The sequence below is a fragment of the Sorex fumeus genome, unplaced genomic scaffold (genome assembly GCF_029834395.1).
Source record: "Sorex fumeus unplaced genomic scaffold, SorFum_2.1 ptg000126l, whole genome shotgun sequence".
Taxonomy (NCBI): Eukaryota; Metazoa; Chordata; class Mammalia; order Eulipotyphla; family Soricidae; genus Sorex; species Sorex fumeus.
The window spans coordinates 5,737,265-5,749,095 of record NW_026606183.1 but is presented as its reverse complement, the minus strand read 5'-3'; the positions used below and the strand labels follow the sequence as shown (position 1 = coordinate 5,749,095).

At 48.8% G+C, this 11,831-nt stretch overlaps 1 protein-coding gene across 1 annotated transcript; it reads right to left on the bottom strand.

Annotated features, from left to right (window-relative positions):
* Positions 1-4,845: 4,845 nt before the first annotated feature.
* Positions 4,846-10,881, bottom strand: CHCHD2 (coiled-coil-helix-coiled-coil-helix domain containing 2). Its single transcript, XM_056137662.1, has 4 exons — positions 10,723-10,881; positions 8,750-8,999; positions 7,123-7,279; positions 4,846-5,152 (listed from the first exon to the last, which is right to left on the bottom strand). Exons 1-4 carry the CDS (start codon positions 10,770-10,772, stop codon positions 5,142-5,144), a joined length of 468 nt encoding a protein of 155 aa, XP_055993637.1. The 5' UTR covers positions 10,773-10,881; the 3' UTR covers positions 4,846-5,141.
* Between the last annotated feature and the right edge of the window lie 950 nt (positions 10,882-11,831).

Sequence of the window (11,831 nt, the reverse complement as noted above, 5' to 3'; positions counted from 1 at the left end):
CGTTGGTCCAGGCCCAGGGGAGACTGGCTTCTCCGGGAGCCATTTACAACACAAACAGTCTGGAAAACTCCACACACGGGCAGCACCAAAACTGAGCCCTGACTGCGGCAGAACCCAGCGTTGACAGGACTCACTCCTCACTCTCCGTCAGTTTGTGTAGCTGCCTTACAAAATGCAGTGGGCCGGGATTACACAGTTGCAGTGCTGGGAATCCTGGGGAACGAATATGAAGCTTCATGGTTGTAAGGAAGGCACTTTGCTACTGAGGTAACCCCTAAGGCTACCTTTTTTTTTTCTTTTTGGGTCACACCCGGCGATGCACAGGGCTTACTCCTGGCCTTGCACTCAGGAATTACTCCTGGCAGTGCTCAGGGGATCATATGGGATGCCGGGAATTGAATCTGGGTCGGCCACATGCAAGACCTACCCCGCTGTACTATCGCTCCAGCCCCCTAAAGCTACCTTTTAAAAAACCCAAATTCTAAATTATCAAATGGAGATGGTTTCACAGATAAACCACTTTTGTGTATAAACATTTAAGTCACATGCTCTGTTCTTTGCAGAAGTTATTTTGTGCTACAAGCAGCTGTGCTTAAGGCTTACCTCCCTGGCTCTGCACTCAGGAATAATTCCCAAGGGGGACCAAGGGGTGACAGGTCTTGGGGCTTGGCCAAGTTAGCACTGGGCAAGGTGCCTTACTTGCTATACTATCTCTTTGGTTTCACACAACTTTTTTTTTTTTGGTCACACCCGGCGAAGCATAGGGATTACTCCTGGCTCTGCACTCAGGAATTACTCCTGGCGGTGCTTGGGGGACCCATATGGGATGCTGGGAATCAAACCCGGGTCAGCTGCGTGCAAGGCAAACACCCTACTTGCTCTGCTATTGCTCCAGCCCCTCATACAACTTTTTATAGAGCCTCTTATTTTTGAGTTTTTGGTTGTTTGTTTTAGGGCCACACCCAGGGATGATCAGGGGTCACTCCTGACTCAGCATCACTCCTGGTGGTGTTCGGGGGACCATATTGGATGTTGGGGATTGAACCTGGGTCTGCTGCAGGCAGGGCTAGCACCTTCTCACTGATTTTCTTGGAATAAGCAGGTGTGTCACACACACCCAGCTGAGGTGCTCAACACTCAGTTGCAGTGCTCAGCCAGGGCTGTTCTTTTGGTTGCGTTCACTCAGAATCTAGTTCATACACCACTCTGATTATATTGCTCACTGGCGATCACTGTGGTGTTCATAGTGCTTCTGGATGAACTCCCTTGATTTAGTACTCACAAATATTTTTTAAATTGCGATAGCACAGCAGTAGGGCGTTTGCCTTACAAGCGGCCAACATGGCCGACCCGAGTTCGATTCCTTCACCCCTCTCGGGGAGCCCGGCAAGCTACCGAGAGTATCTCGCCCATACGGCAGAGCCTGGCAGGCTACCAGTGACATATTTGATATGCCAAACACAGTAACAACAAGTCTCATGATGGAGACGTTACTGGGCCCGCTCGAGCAAATCGATGAACGGGAGGACTGTGACTGTTGACCGTGACCGTAGTAAAAACAAAAAAAAAGTGATGTGTGGTCATGCCACTTTGTGATCACATATGCTTGCCTGTATGATGCAGCCTGAATCATAGTGTGACCAGAAATAGATCACAGCACTCAAGGCTCATGCTCAGTGCATCTAAAAGCATCAAGGCAGGTCGTTTAACTCTGAAATAGTCCTCCAACTCAATATTTATTTATTTTGCTTTTTGGGTCACACTCGGTGATGCACAGGGATTACTCCTGGCTCTGCACTCAGGAATTACTCCTGGCGGTGCTCAGGGGACCATTTGGGATGCTGAGAATCGAACCCAGGTCGGCCACGTGCAAGGCAAACACCCTACTCGCTGTGCTATCACTCCAGCCCCAAGGCCCGAATTTTAGAAGGTGACACTTACTCAAGTTTGCCAGGCAGGAAAGAGCCTGGGCCAAATCCAGATATGGGCCCAGTGTTCTTTCACGGTCATCTGCTGAATTGCTACAGAAGTTGTAGCACTTTATACTTCCAGTTTGAGGTACGATATCCAAAGATCAAAGGATGAATTCAACTCAACCTTTAAGTGTAGGGTTACTCCCTGGCTCAGTGCTCAGGAGACCATGTTGCACTGGGATCAAACGTGGGCCTCTGGATGCAGAGTGCGCTCCAGCCCTTGAGCTAGCTCCCTGGTGCAATCCCCTTTTTCCTGGTTAATAAACAGTACCACCCTCACCCCACCTTAAGATAGACTCATTCTCCTTGTACTTTCAGTGTATGACAAAATTCTATTTGACTTTAGGGCAAAAAGCCAAAGAACCTAGTGGATTATTCTCCGCGTGCCTTTCTTTGCACACATGTCTATCGAGGAAATGACAAGTCCAGTCCAACTCTTGGATTTTACATATTTGGGCAATACCTCATATTGTGTTTGGGCTGGAGCGATAGCACAGCGTGTGAAGCATTTGCCTTGCACGCAGCCGACCCGGGTTCAATTCCTCCACCTCTCTCGGAGAGCCTGCAAGCTACCAAGAGTATCCCATCCACACAGCAAAGCCTGGCAAGCTCCCCGTGACATATTCAATATGCCAAAAATAGTAACAAGTCTCACAATTTGTTGAGATGGTATTCTGGGATAACTGTTGGCAGTGCTTGGGCCACTTGTGATGCCAGGGATAGAACCCAGGTTGGTTGCTTGCCAAGGCCTCACCGTATCACTGTACTCTCTCCTACCTCATCTTGCATTTCACTGATATCATTAGCTCATCTCATCTCTCCTTTACTGTTTCTTTGGTGAGGGGCCCACACCTGGTGATGCTCAGGGATCACTCCTGGTGAGACTCAGGGGACCAGATGAGATCAAACCCATGTCGATTGCATGCAAGGCAGGCACCCTACCCAATGTGTCACTTCTCTAGCCCGGTTCATCTCTCTGATGCACCATTTGGGTGCTCACCATTTTGCTCAAGCGGGCCCAGTAGTATCTCCATCGTGAGACTTGTTACTGTGTTTGGCATATCGAATACGTCACAGGGAGCTTGCCAGGCTTTGCCGTGCGGGTGCGATACTCTAGATAACTCTCGGGCTCTCCAAGAGGGGGTGGAGGAATCGAACTCGGGTCTGCCAGGTTGGCTGGGTGCAAGGCAAACACCTACTACTGGGCATTAACACTATGAACTTTTAGAGATTTGAGTCTCCAGAAAAATACAGATACACCTTCAGGAAAAAATATCACAGCACCAATCAGGAGGAGTGAATTGTCTATAGCCATTTAATTCCACAGGGCAAGGTGGTTCCTTCATTTTCAGGAACCGAATGATTAAGTATAATGGGGTGCGGTAAGTACAGAGGTTGGCCTTTTTTTTACTGAATTCAATAGTGCCACCGTGAATTGAAGCAATAAAAGCATGAAACAAAGTGAAACCCAGGAAAATCCTGTAAAAATATTTCCCTCACTTCTCTTTGTTGTTCCATGCAGGGCTCATACTCTTCGTTGCAGTATGATGGGGGTCTCACTGGCTAAGGTGGGGAGACCACACTGGCAGTGCTGTGCATGTAGCTTGTATGGTCTCATGTGTAAACAGCAGATACTAATAGCCACACCCTCGGGTTCTAAAATGAACTTTTGAAAATAGTCAGACTAGAGTATAAATGCACATCATTTTGGATTGGAGGTCAACTCCTAGCAATGAATAAAATGTGTTGTGAGGTATGGAGCTGGGTTCACTTTATTTAAAGTAAAAAGATTGAGTCCATTGTGCAGTTAGTGTGAATGAGAAAACTACAGTTCCTAAATAGAAGGAAAACATCTACACAACTGCCAATATTAAAGAACTTTGGGGGCCAGAGTGACAGTATAGCAGGTAGGGTGCTTGCCTTCCGGGAGGCTGAAACAGGAGATCTCTGGCATTCTGTATGCTCCCCCAAACCTGCCAGAAGTGATCCCCAAGTGCAGAGCCAGGAGTAAAGCCTGAGAACCTCCAGAGAATTCTTCTGGCCTTGAGGAGGAGGGTCAGGAGGTACAGGGCCACACCAGAAATTCTTCACTAACTGGGCCCAAGGTTCATCGCAAGGGCCTGGAGGATGTGATGCTGCTTGGGGGCCTCCAGGGCTGCACTTGGTGATGCTTTGGGACCATGTGGTGCTGGGAAGCAAACCTAGGTAGGTGCGTGCTCCCTAACTGCTGTATTATCTCCCAGTGCTTAAGAGAATAATTTTCACTTCTGACCAATAAACCAGATACTAGGGCAATGGTAACATGTACTGATGATCCTTTGACAGGAAACCAACCTGTTTTGTGTGTGTGCTACACCCAGCAGTGCTCTACACTCAGGAATTATGCCTGGTGTTCTGAGGATCAGACGGGATACCAGATATTGAACAAGGGTCGGCCACGTACAAGGCAGACATCCTACCTGCTGTACTTTCTCTCCAGCCCCGTGCTTTCCTTTTTACTTGATTAAGACGCAACTATTACCATTTCAAGCAGCAGCATGTTTACCAATGTAGTAAATTTCTTACTAAAATTTCTCTACAAACGTTTCTCAAACTGCATTGCCAGATCCTCTGAGATGCTTATCTATTATATTTCCTTGAAAAAATGCACATGTTCAACATGCAATTTTTTTCCCCTTTGCTTTTTGGGTCACACCCAGCAATGCTCAGGAATTATTCCTGGTAGTGCTTGGGGGACCATATGGGATGCCAGGGATCGAATCCTGATCAGCCATGTGCAAGGCAAACAAACACCCTACTTGCTGTACTACTACCTCTCTGGCCCCGAGCACATATGTAATTTATCACTATATACATACAAGAGATTTCATCCTGGAAGAAAATCACTTTATTCTAATCAATACACTGTAACATTACAAAAGCTGGTTTTTGTAATGGTGTTTAGGGAAGCCACACAAGCATTTGCTCAGCCCCAAACTCAGTACCAACTCATGGACCAGCCTGTGGGTGAGAGAATAATACCTATTCCATGCAAATTTTTGGAAGCAAGGAAGCTACTGAGAATAGGCTTTATCGGTGGCTTCACCCTTTGCATTTTACTACTAATGACATTTTTATGCTAAATTAACTGGTCATGAGTGGTGATTTTCCATGTCTTCAACTTCTTGATTAGGCTAATCCTACAAACAGAAAAGAAAACAAAAGGTTAGAAAATAACACACACACACACCCCCCATGTAATTTTTTCTTTTTTTGCTTTTTGGGTCACACCCAGCAATGCTCAGGGATTACTCCTGGCTCTGCACTCAGGAATTACTCCCGGCAGTATCGGGGGACCATATGGGATGCTGGGAAATGAACCCAGGTCGGCTGCATGCAAGGCAAATGACCCACCTGCTGTGCTATCGCTCCAGCCCAGAGCTATACTCAGAAGTGTCCAGGAGCCATATGTGGTGCCAAGAAGCAGATCAGGGTCACTTGCATGCAAGGCAAGTGTCTTAATAAAAAACGCCCTACCCACTGTACTACCATTCCAGCTCTCCTTGTACTAATTTTCCAGCCTACTTATCTTAAAAAAAAATTAAAATTCTCCAATTTATGAAAGAAAAGAAAGTCCAAGGTTATATACTTATTTTATTTTTTGTGACACACCTGGCCATACTCAGGTCTTTCAGTGCAGCATATGGGGTGCTGTGGATTGAACCCGGGTTGGTGGTGTGCAAGGCGAGCATCTTACCTGTTGTACTATCACTCCAGTCCCCAAAACATTTTTTAAAAACGTTTGGGATCAAGAGATAGTATGGGGGTAAGAAGCTTACCTTGCATACAGCTGACCCTGGCTCAAATCCCTGGAACCACAGATGGTTCCCCTGAGTATGGCCAGAGGTCACTCCTGAGCTTTCAAGACAAAAATAGCTCATAACACTGTGGATGAGAGATTGAAAATGTGACCAAGGGGCTGGGGATAGTACAGCACATAGACTGTTATCTTGCATGTGGACAACCTGGGTTTGATTCCTGACAACCCCTATAGACCCGAGACCCACCAGCAGGGATCCCTGAGCACATAGCCACTGAGCACCATCCGTGTGGTGCAAAACCACACCCCCTGCTACCCTCCCCACAAGCATTTGGTTTCTGGGTCACATACGCTATGGTTCAGGAGCCACCCCTCTGCAGTACATGAAGTTAACTGAACCTAAGTCTCTTAGCTCTGAGCTCAGGGGTCATTTCTGGTGGCTCAGGGGTCTTTATGTGGTACCCAGGATGGATACATGCAAGGTTAAGGGCGTTATCTCTTGTCCTCTCTCTCCATACCAGCCCCAGCTCCGCACCATTTTAAAAGATGACTTCTTTGGTTTAAATTAGGAGAGCACAGAGAGAACTCAACAGGAGCGCATGCCTTGCACGTAGAGAACTGGGCACTGCATACAGTCTCCCTAGCACCACCAGAAGAGGTCTCTTGAGCATTTCTGCTTTGAGGCCACAACCAGCAGTGCTCATTCTGCATTTTTTTTTGTTTTTTTTTGGGTCACACCCGGCGATGCTCAGGGGTTACTCCTGGCAGTGCTTGGGGGACCACATGGGATGCTGGGAACCGAATCCAGGTCGGCTGCGTGCAAGGCAAACACCCTACCCGATGAGCTTTTGCTTCAGCCCCGTCATTCTGCATTTAGGTTTTCACTCCGGGCAGGCTCGGAGGACCCTATGGGATGCTGGGGAATGAATCCAGTTTGGCCATGTGCAAGGCAAATCCCTAAACACTGCACTATCACTCTGGTCCAATTTAAACAAATTTCTTCTTCTTCATTTTTTAAAAATGTAGGAGTATTGCTATTTATTCAGCCATTGATTTGGCTGATTGAAATTTCGTATTTAAAAAAAATATGATTTGCATGATTTGTATTTTTTGGGTCACACCCAGCAATGCCTGGGAGACCATACGGGATGCCAAGGATTGAACCCGGGTCAGCCGTTTGCAAGGCAAACTCCCACCCCGCTGTTCTATCGCTCCAGCCCCTAAACAAAACTTCGATTTGTCAGTAAGTTAATTATTAAATACAGACTCTGTAAGTTCTATAAATCCAAAACCAATTTGGTGAATAGTATGCTGAACAATAGTATATTAAACAATAAGTAGATCACCTACCGTTTGCAAATCTGCACTGCTTCAACACCTCACTGAAACCCTCACAAAGTTTAAGATCACCCTGGTTCTGGGCACACTCCAAAAACTGTTTCATTTCATAGTGGCAGGGCCCAAACTGCTGCTGCTGCTGGTAAGCCGGCTGAGTTCCCTGCGGTTCCTGCAAGGCATAACATTCAGTAGTTAGTAAGGAAATCATATTTATACCCGAACAAAATTTATACTGTTGTTCACTGGGGAACAGAAAGCAAATGAAAGTTCCTATCTCTAAAGCATTTAAAATAAAAATGAAAGGTAAAAAAGGTAAAGGCCCTCCCGTTGATCGTCGATTTGCTCGAGCGGGCCCAGTAACGTCTCCATTGGAGACTTTGTTGTTACTGTGTCTGGCATATCGAATACTCTCGGTAGCTTGCCGGGCTCTCCGAGAGGGGCGGAGGAATCGAACTCGGGTCGGCCATGTTGGCCGCGTGTAAGGCAAACACCCTACCCGCTGTGCTATCGCTCCAGCCCATCACAATAAAGTAATTAAAAATTAAGGGGAAATGGCTGTTTTGTGCTAAGTCAAGAGAACTGCTACATTTCTATTTCTTGGTAAAAAAATACAATTTGTACCTAATTTGAAGATGTAAGCCTAAAACATTACCTCAAGAACCAAATGTGACTTTTGACAATCAGTTTTCTGTTAACAGCACAACAGATTAAAACTTTGCAGGCTGTCAGAATATGGAAAAAACCTGAGTGCCCGAGAACAGATGACTGGTTAAAGAAACTTTGGTACATCTACACAATGGAGTACTATGTAGCTGTTAGAAAAGATGAAGTCATGAAATTTACATACAAGTGGTACTACATAGAAAGTATCATGTTAAGTGAAATGGGTCAGAAAGAGAGGGACAGACAGAAAGATTGCATTCATCTGGGGAACATAAAGTAACAAAATAGGAGACCAACACCCAAGAGTGGCCGAGATTATTACCAGGAGTATTGCTCCATGGCTTGGAGGCCAGCCACACATTCTAGGGGAAAAGGGAGCTCAGATAGAGAAAGGAGCACCAAATAAAGGGTGTTGGGAGGATCCTCCCAGGATGGGAGAAGCATGCTGAAAGTAGACTACAGACCAAACATGATTGCCACTCAATGCCTCTTTTGCAAACCACAACACCCAAAAGGTGAGAGAGAACAAAAGGGAATGTCCTGCCACAGAGGCAGGGTGGGATGGGGAGATGGGGGGTGGGAGGGATACTGGGACCGTGGTGGTGGAAAATGGGCACTGGTGGAGGGATGGGTACTCAATCATTGTATAATTGAAACCTAAGCACAAAAATTTGTAAATCTACAACCGTACCTCATGGTGTTTCACTAATAAAAATAAAAAAAAAAAAAAAGACCCTGAAAAACAACAACAAAAAAACCTTTACAGGCTGTTCCTAAACTTAAAGCTTTAAATTACTTAAAAGCTGTTACAAAAGTATCTTCTAAATGAAACAACAAAAATTGGGGATGACTATATGGTTAAGTGGTAGGGCATTTGCTCACAAGTCAAGGCCTAGATTTAATCCCTTAGGATAAATATAAATAAAAATCACTTCCCATAGAAGAGAAAGAAGAGAAATGCTATCCCAGCTCTTACCTGGTAAGTGATATCAGGCCTTGCGGGCTCAGCAGTACTTCCTCCACTGAAGCCCCCAGTGATGGCATGACCGATAGTGTGGCCAACAGCAGAGCCCACGGCCACACCAGCTGCAGTGCTCGCCATCTGGGCCATGAGGCCAGGCTGGCGGGGGGCAGCCGCTGGGGAGCCCACAGCAGATGGCGGAGCCGCAGCTGGTGGCTGAGCCACTGGTGCTGGCCGGGGTGCAGCTCTCATCTGTGGTGCCCGGCTGTGAAAGAAAAAGAAAACTTTGTTCCTGCTTCTAATTAGGTCTACACATTGTCAACTTAAAACAGATTTTAAAATAGAATCACCCTGAGATACACAGTTACAAAGCTATTCATGATTTTCAGTCCTACAATGTTCCAACACCCGGCTGGTCATCAGTGCACATTTCCCCTGCCAACACAACTTGAAACATTTACACCCTTTGATCTGTAACCTTTAACAGCGGAAACTGACCAGCGTAAACTATTTTGCTTGCAACCTTGTGTGCTTATAGGCTACAGTTTGGTTTTTGGGGGACACTCTTTTGGCAATGCTCAGGGCACCGTATAGAGTGCCGAGGGTGGGCGTTGGGGGGGGGGGGGGTTAAACCTCATAAAATGACAAAATAATAAAGAACTCAAAAGAACCAGTGATGTTTATTCTTCATTGTACTGTAGGTGCTGGGTACATAACAAGGGACCAAAACCTGTGCCTTCATGGAAGTGACATTCTGCTGGGGGGGGAGGGGATCGTGTCACAGGGTATTAAGTGTCAAGGGAAACCCACAATTTTCCTCCTGAGGGGCATCTGAATGTTTTCAGTAATGAAATCCTCAAATTTATAAGCTCCCCCTGCCATTTGCTCGCTGCGCTCTTTGCCCTTCCCCTCGATACGTCAGCCTGCGTACACGTCTGACTTCACTTCCGAGCAAGCGTGTACAAAGGACCTTTTCCCTTCCTTGCAGGTGGGAGGGACAGATCACCGGGTTAAAGCAGTTGCACCTCATAAAAAGTCCCCCCTCCACCACCACCACCTGGCGTGGGTCCTGAGCACGAAGCCAGGAGCAGGAAGCGCCGAGCTCTGCCAGGTGTGGGCCCCTGAATAAAATTAAAAAAAAAAAATCGATCCTTTCCGTAAACAAACGCGGCTACACTTCTCTCTTATCTCTGCTTGCTAGGTTTTTGTGCCACACCCGACTGAGCTCAGGGATCACTGCTGGGGCCCGAGGGGGAGATTGCAGCGTGCAAGGCCGGTGCCAGACCCCGTAGTGTATTTACTATGACTGCCCCCTCCCCCAACCCCCGTGCTAGCTCCCCGCCTCCGTCCAGCCACACTCCGAACACAGCTCCCGCGCGACTCGGAACTCCGAGTCCCTGCCCCAACCCCGGCCCTCGGCCCAAAGGCTCATCCAGAGGATTCTACGGCCGGCGACCCCCTCCGGCGCTGTCACTGGCCCCACCTAGTCCAAGTCATTAGGCAGGGAGTGTCCACTGAACTTGACACCCCCCCCCGGGGGGACTTGAGACCTCCTCGGGGGGAGGGGGGGGATTAGGCAAGCGTCGACCCGACTCCACTATCCTATTCCTCCTCTGCTGCTCCTTCCGGCGTTGCAGCCCGTTAGCACCCGCGCCCGCTGCTTTCTAGACGTTTCGCGGGCCTAGATTTTGCTGGCGGGGTCAGAGCCGGCCCGGGGCGGGGGGGGGGGGGGTGGCCCGCGCGGCGCCTGCGTGGGTCACTCGGGCCTCGCACGCATGGCGCGCTCTCCCGTGGTCCATCTCCCGGGTCCGAGTGGCCTGTTTCCAGCCAAGACGCATGCAAGTATTTTAAAGGACGACCCTGGCCGCGAGGCCGCTCGACAACACAGGGGAAAAAGCGGGACAAGGCCCCGGCCAGCGGCCTTCGGACGACCTCGGCCTCCGGCTGCGTCACGGCCCCCCCCCCCACCAACCCCCGCTCGGGCTCACCTGGCCGGAGGGGCCACGCGGGAGGTGCGACTTCGGCTTCCACGCGGCATGATAACGGCACAGGAAACTCGGCGTCTACAAGCGCGAAACTGAGGAACCCTCGGGGTCTTCAGAGGCGGCCGCAGACTAGGACGGCGGAAGGCGGGGGGCGGGGCTAGCCGTCGGAGCGACCAATCAGCGCCAAGGCCCTCGCTCGCGCGCGTCGCCGGCGCCCTGAAGGTCACCGGCCGAGCCGGCGTTGGTGCGGCTGCGCCGGGCTCGCGATTGCGTCATCATCCCGCGAGCCAATGAATGACGAGGCCGGAAGTTCTGGCCCTGGCCCCTCGCAAAGCCCGCCCCGGGCGGAGTCGTCAACTCCAGTTCTTCGGTTCCGGGGCTGGAAGACCGTTGTTGTCTGCCCTTGGAGCTGAGTGCTTACTCACGTGGTAGATCATATTGATGTAGGCAGGTAGATAGGGAAAGGCCCTTGGTCAATGAAACAGGTCAACAAAACTTCTGGGAAGGAAAATTCTACGGCTGATCCACCCTGTGGACACAGAAAACAAACACCTGATAAGACCTTCAGCAGACCATGAGGAGATTGGACCCCTCCCCAGGAAGTTCCTCAAAAACCCTCAGCCGGCTGCCTTAATTTTAATTAATTTTGGTGATTCAGCACAGAGTAGATCCAGCAGGACCAAAAGGTCAAGAAAAGGACTTTCAAAGGCTGCATCCAATTCTACCCACTTAGCAACAACCCTAGCAATGGATTCATCTAGGTAGATGCCCCGGGCGGGGGCAGGTTGGAAAAAACCCTATAAAGGCCAACTTGTAGGAAGGAAGCAGTGCATATGCTGCCTGAGCCCATGTGCTCCTTGTGCCCACGTGGCGGAGCACATGTGGTGCCTGAGCACATGTGTCACAGGCATCTTCCCTCTTGCAATGTGTATTTTCATGCTTTCGTGTCTAATGCTGGGATGCTCTAATGCGCTCTCTGCCCTTGGAGAAGTCCAGGTTCTCTCTTGAGCATGTTGTTCTCTCACTCTCTCCCTCTAGACACCTTCAAAAACCCTCCAAATAAAATCTATTTGCTTCACTGCTTGTCTATTCCTGAAATTCCTTTCTGCGAG

Bases quoted from the DNA above. Each gene is read 5' to 3' on its own strand.
- CHCHD2 (XM_056137662.1), bottom strand. From the start codon at position 10,772: ATGCCGCGTGGAAGCCGAAGTCGCACCTCCCGCGTGGCCCCTCCGGCC. The intron at 9,000-10,722 runs GTGAGCCCGAGC...TTTCTTTCACAG, and splicing joins CGCGTGGCCCCTCCGGCCAG to CCGGGCACCACAGATGAGAG. The intron at 7,280-8,749 runs GTAAGAGCTGGG...TATGCCTTGCAG, and splicing joins GGCCTGATATCACTTACCAG to GAACCGCAGGGAACTCAGCC.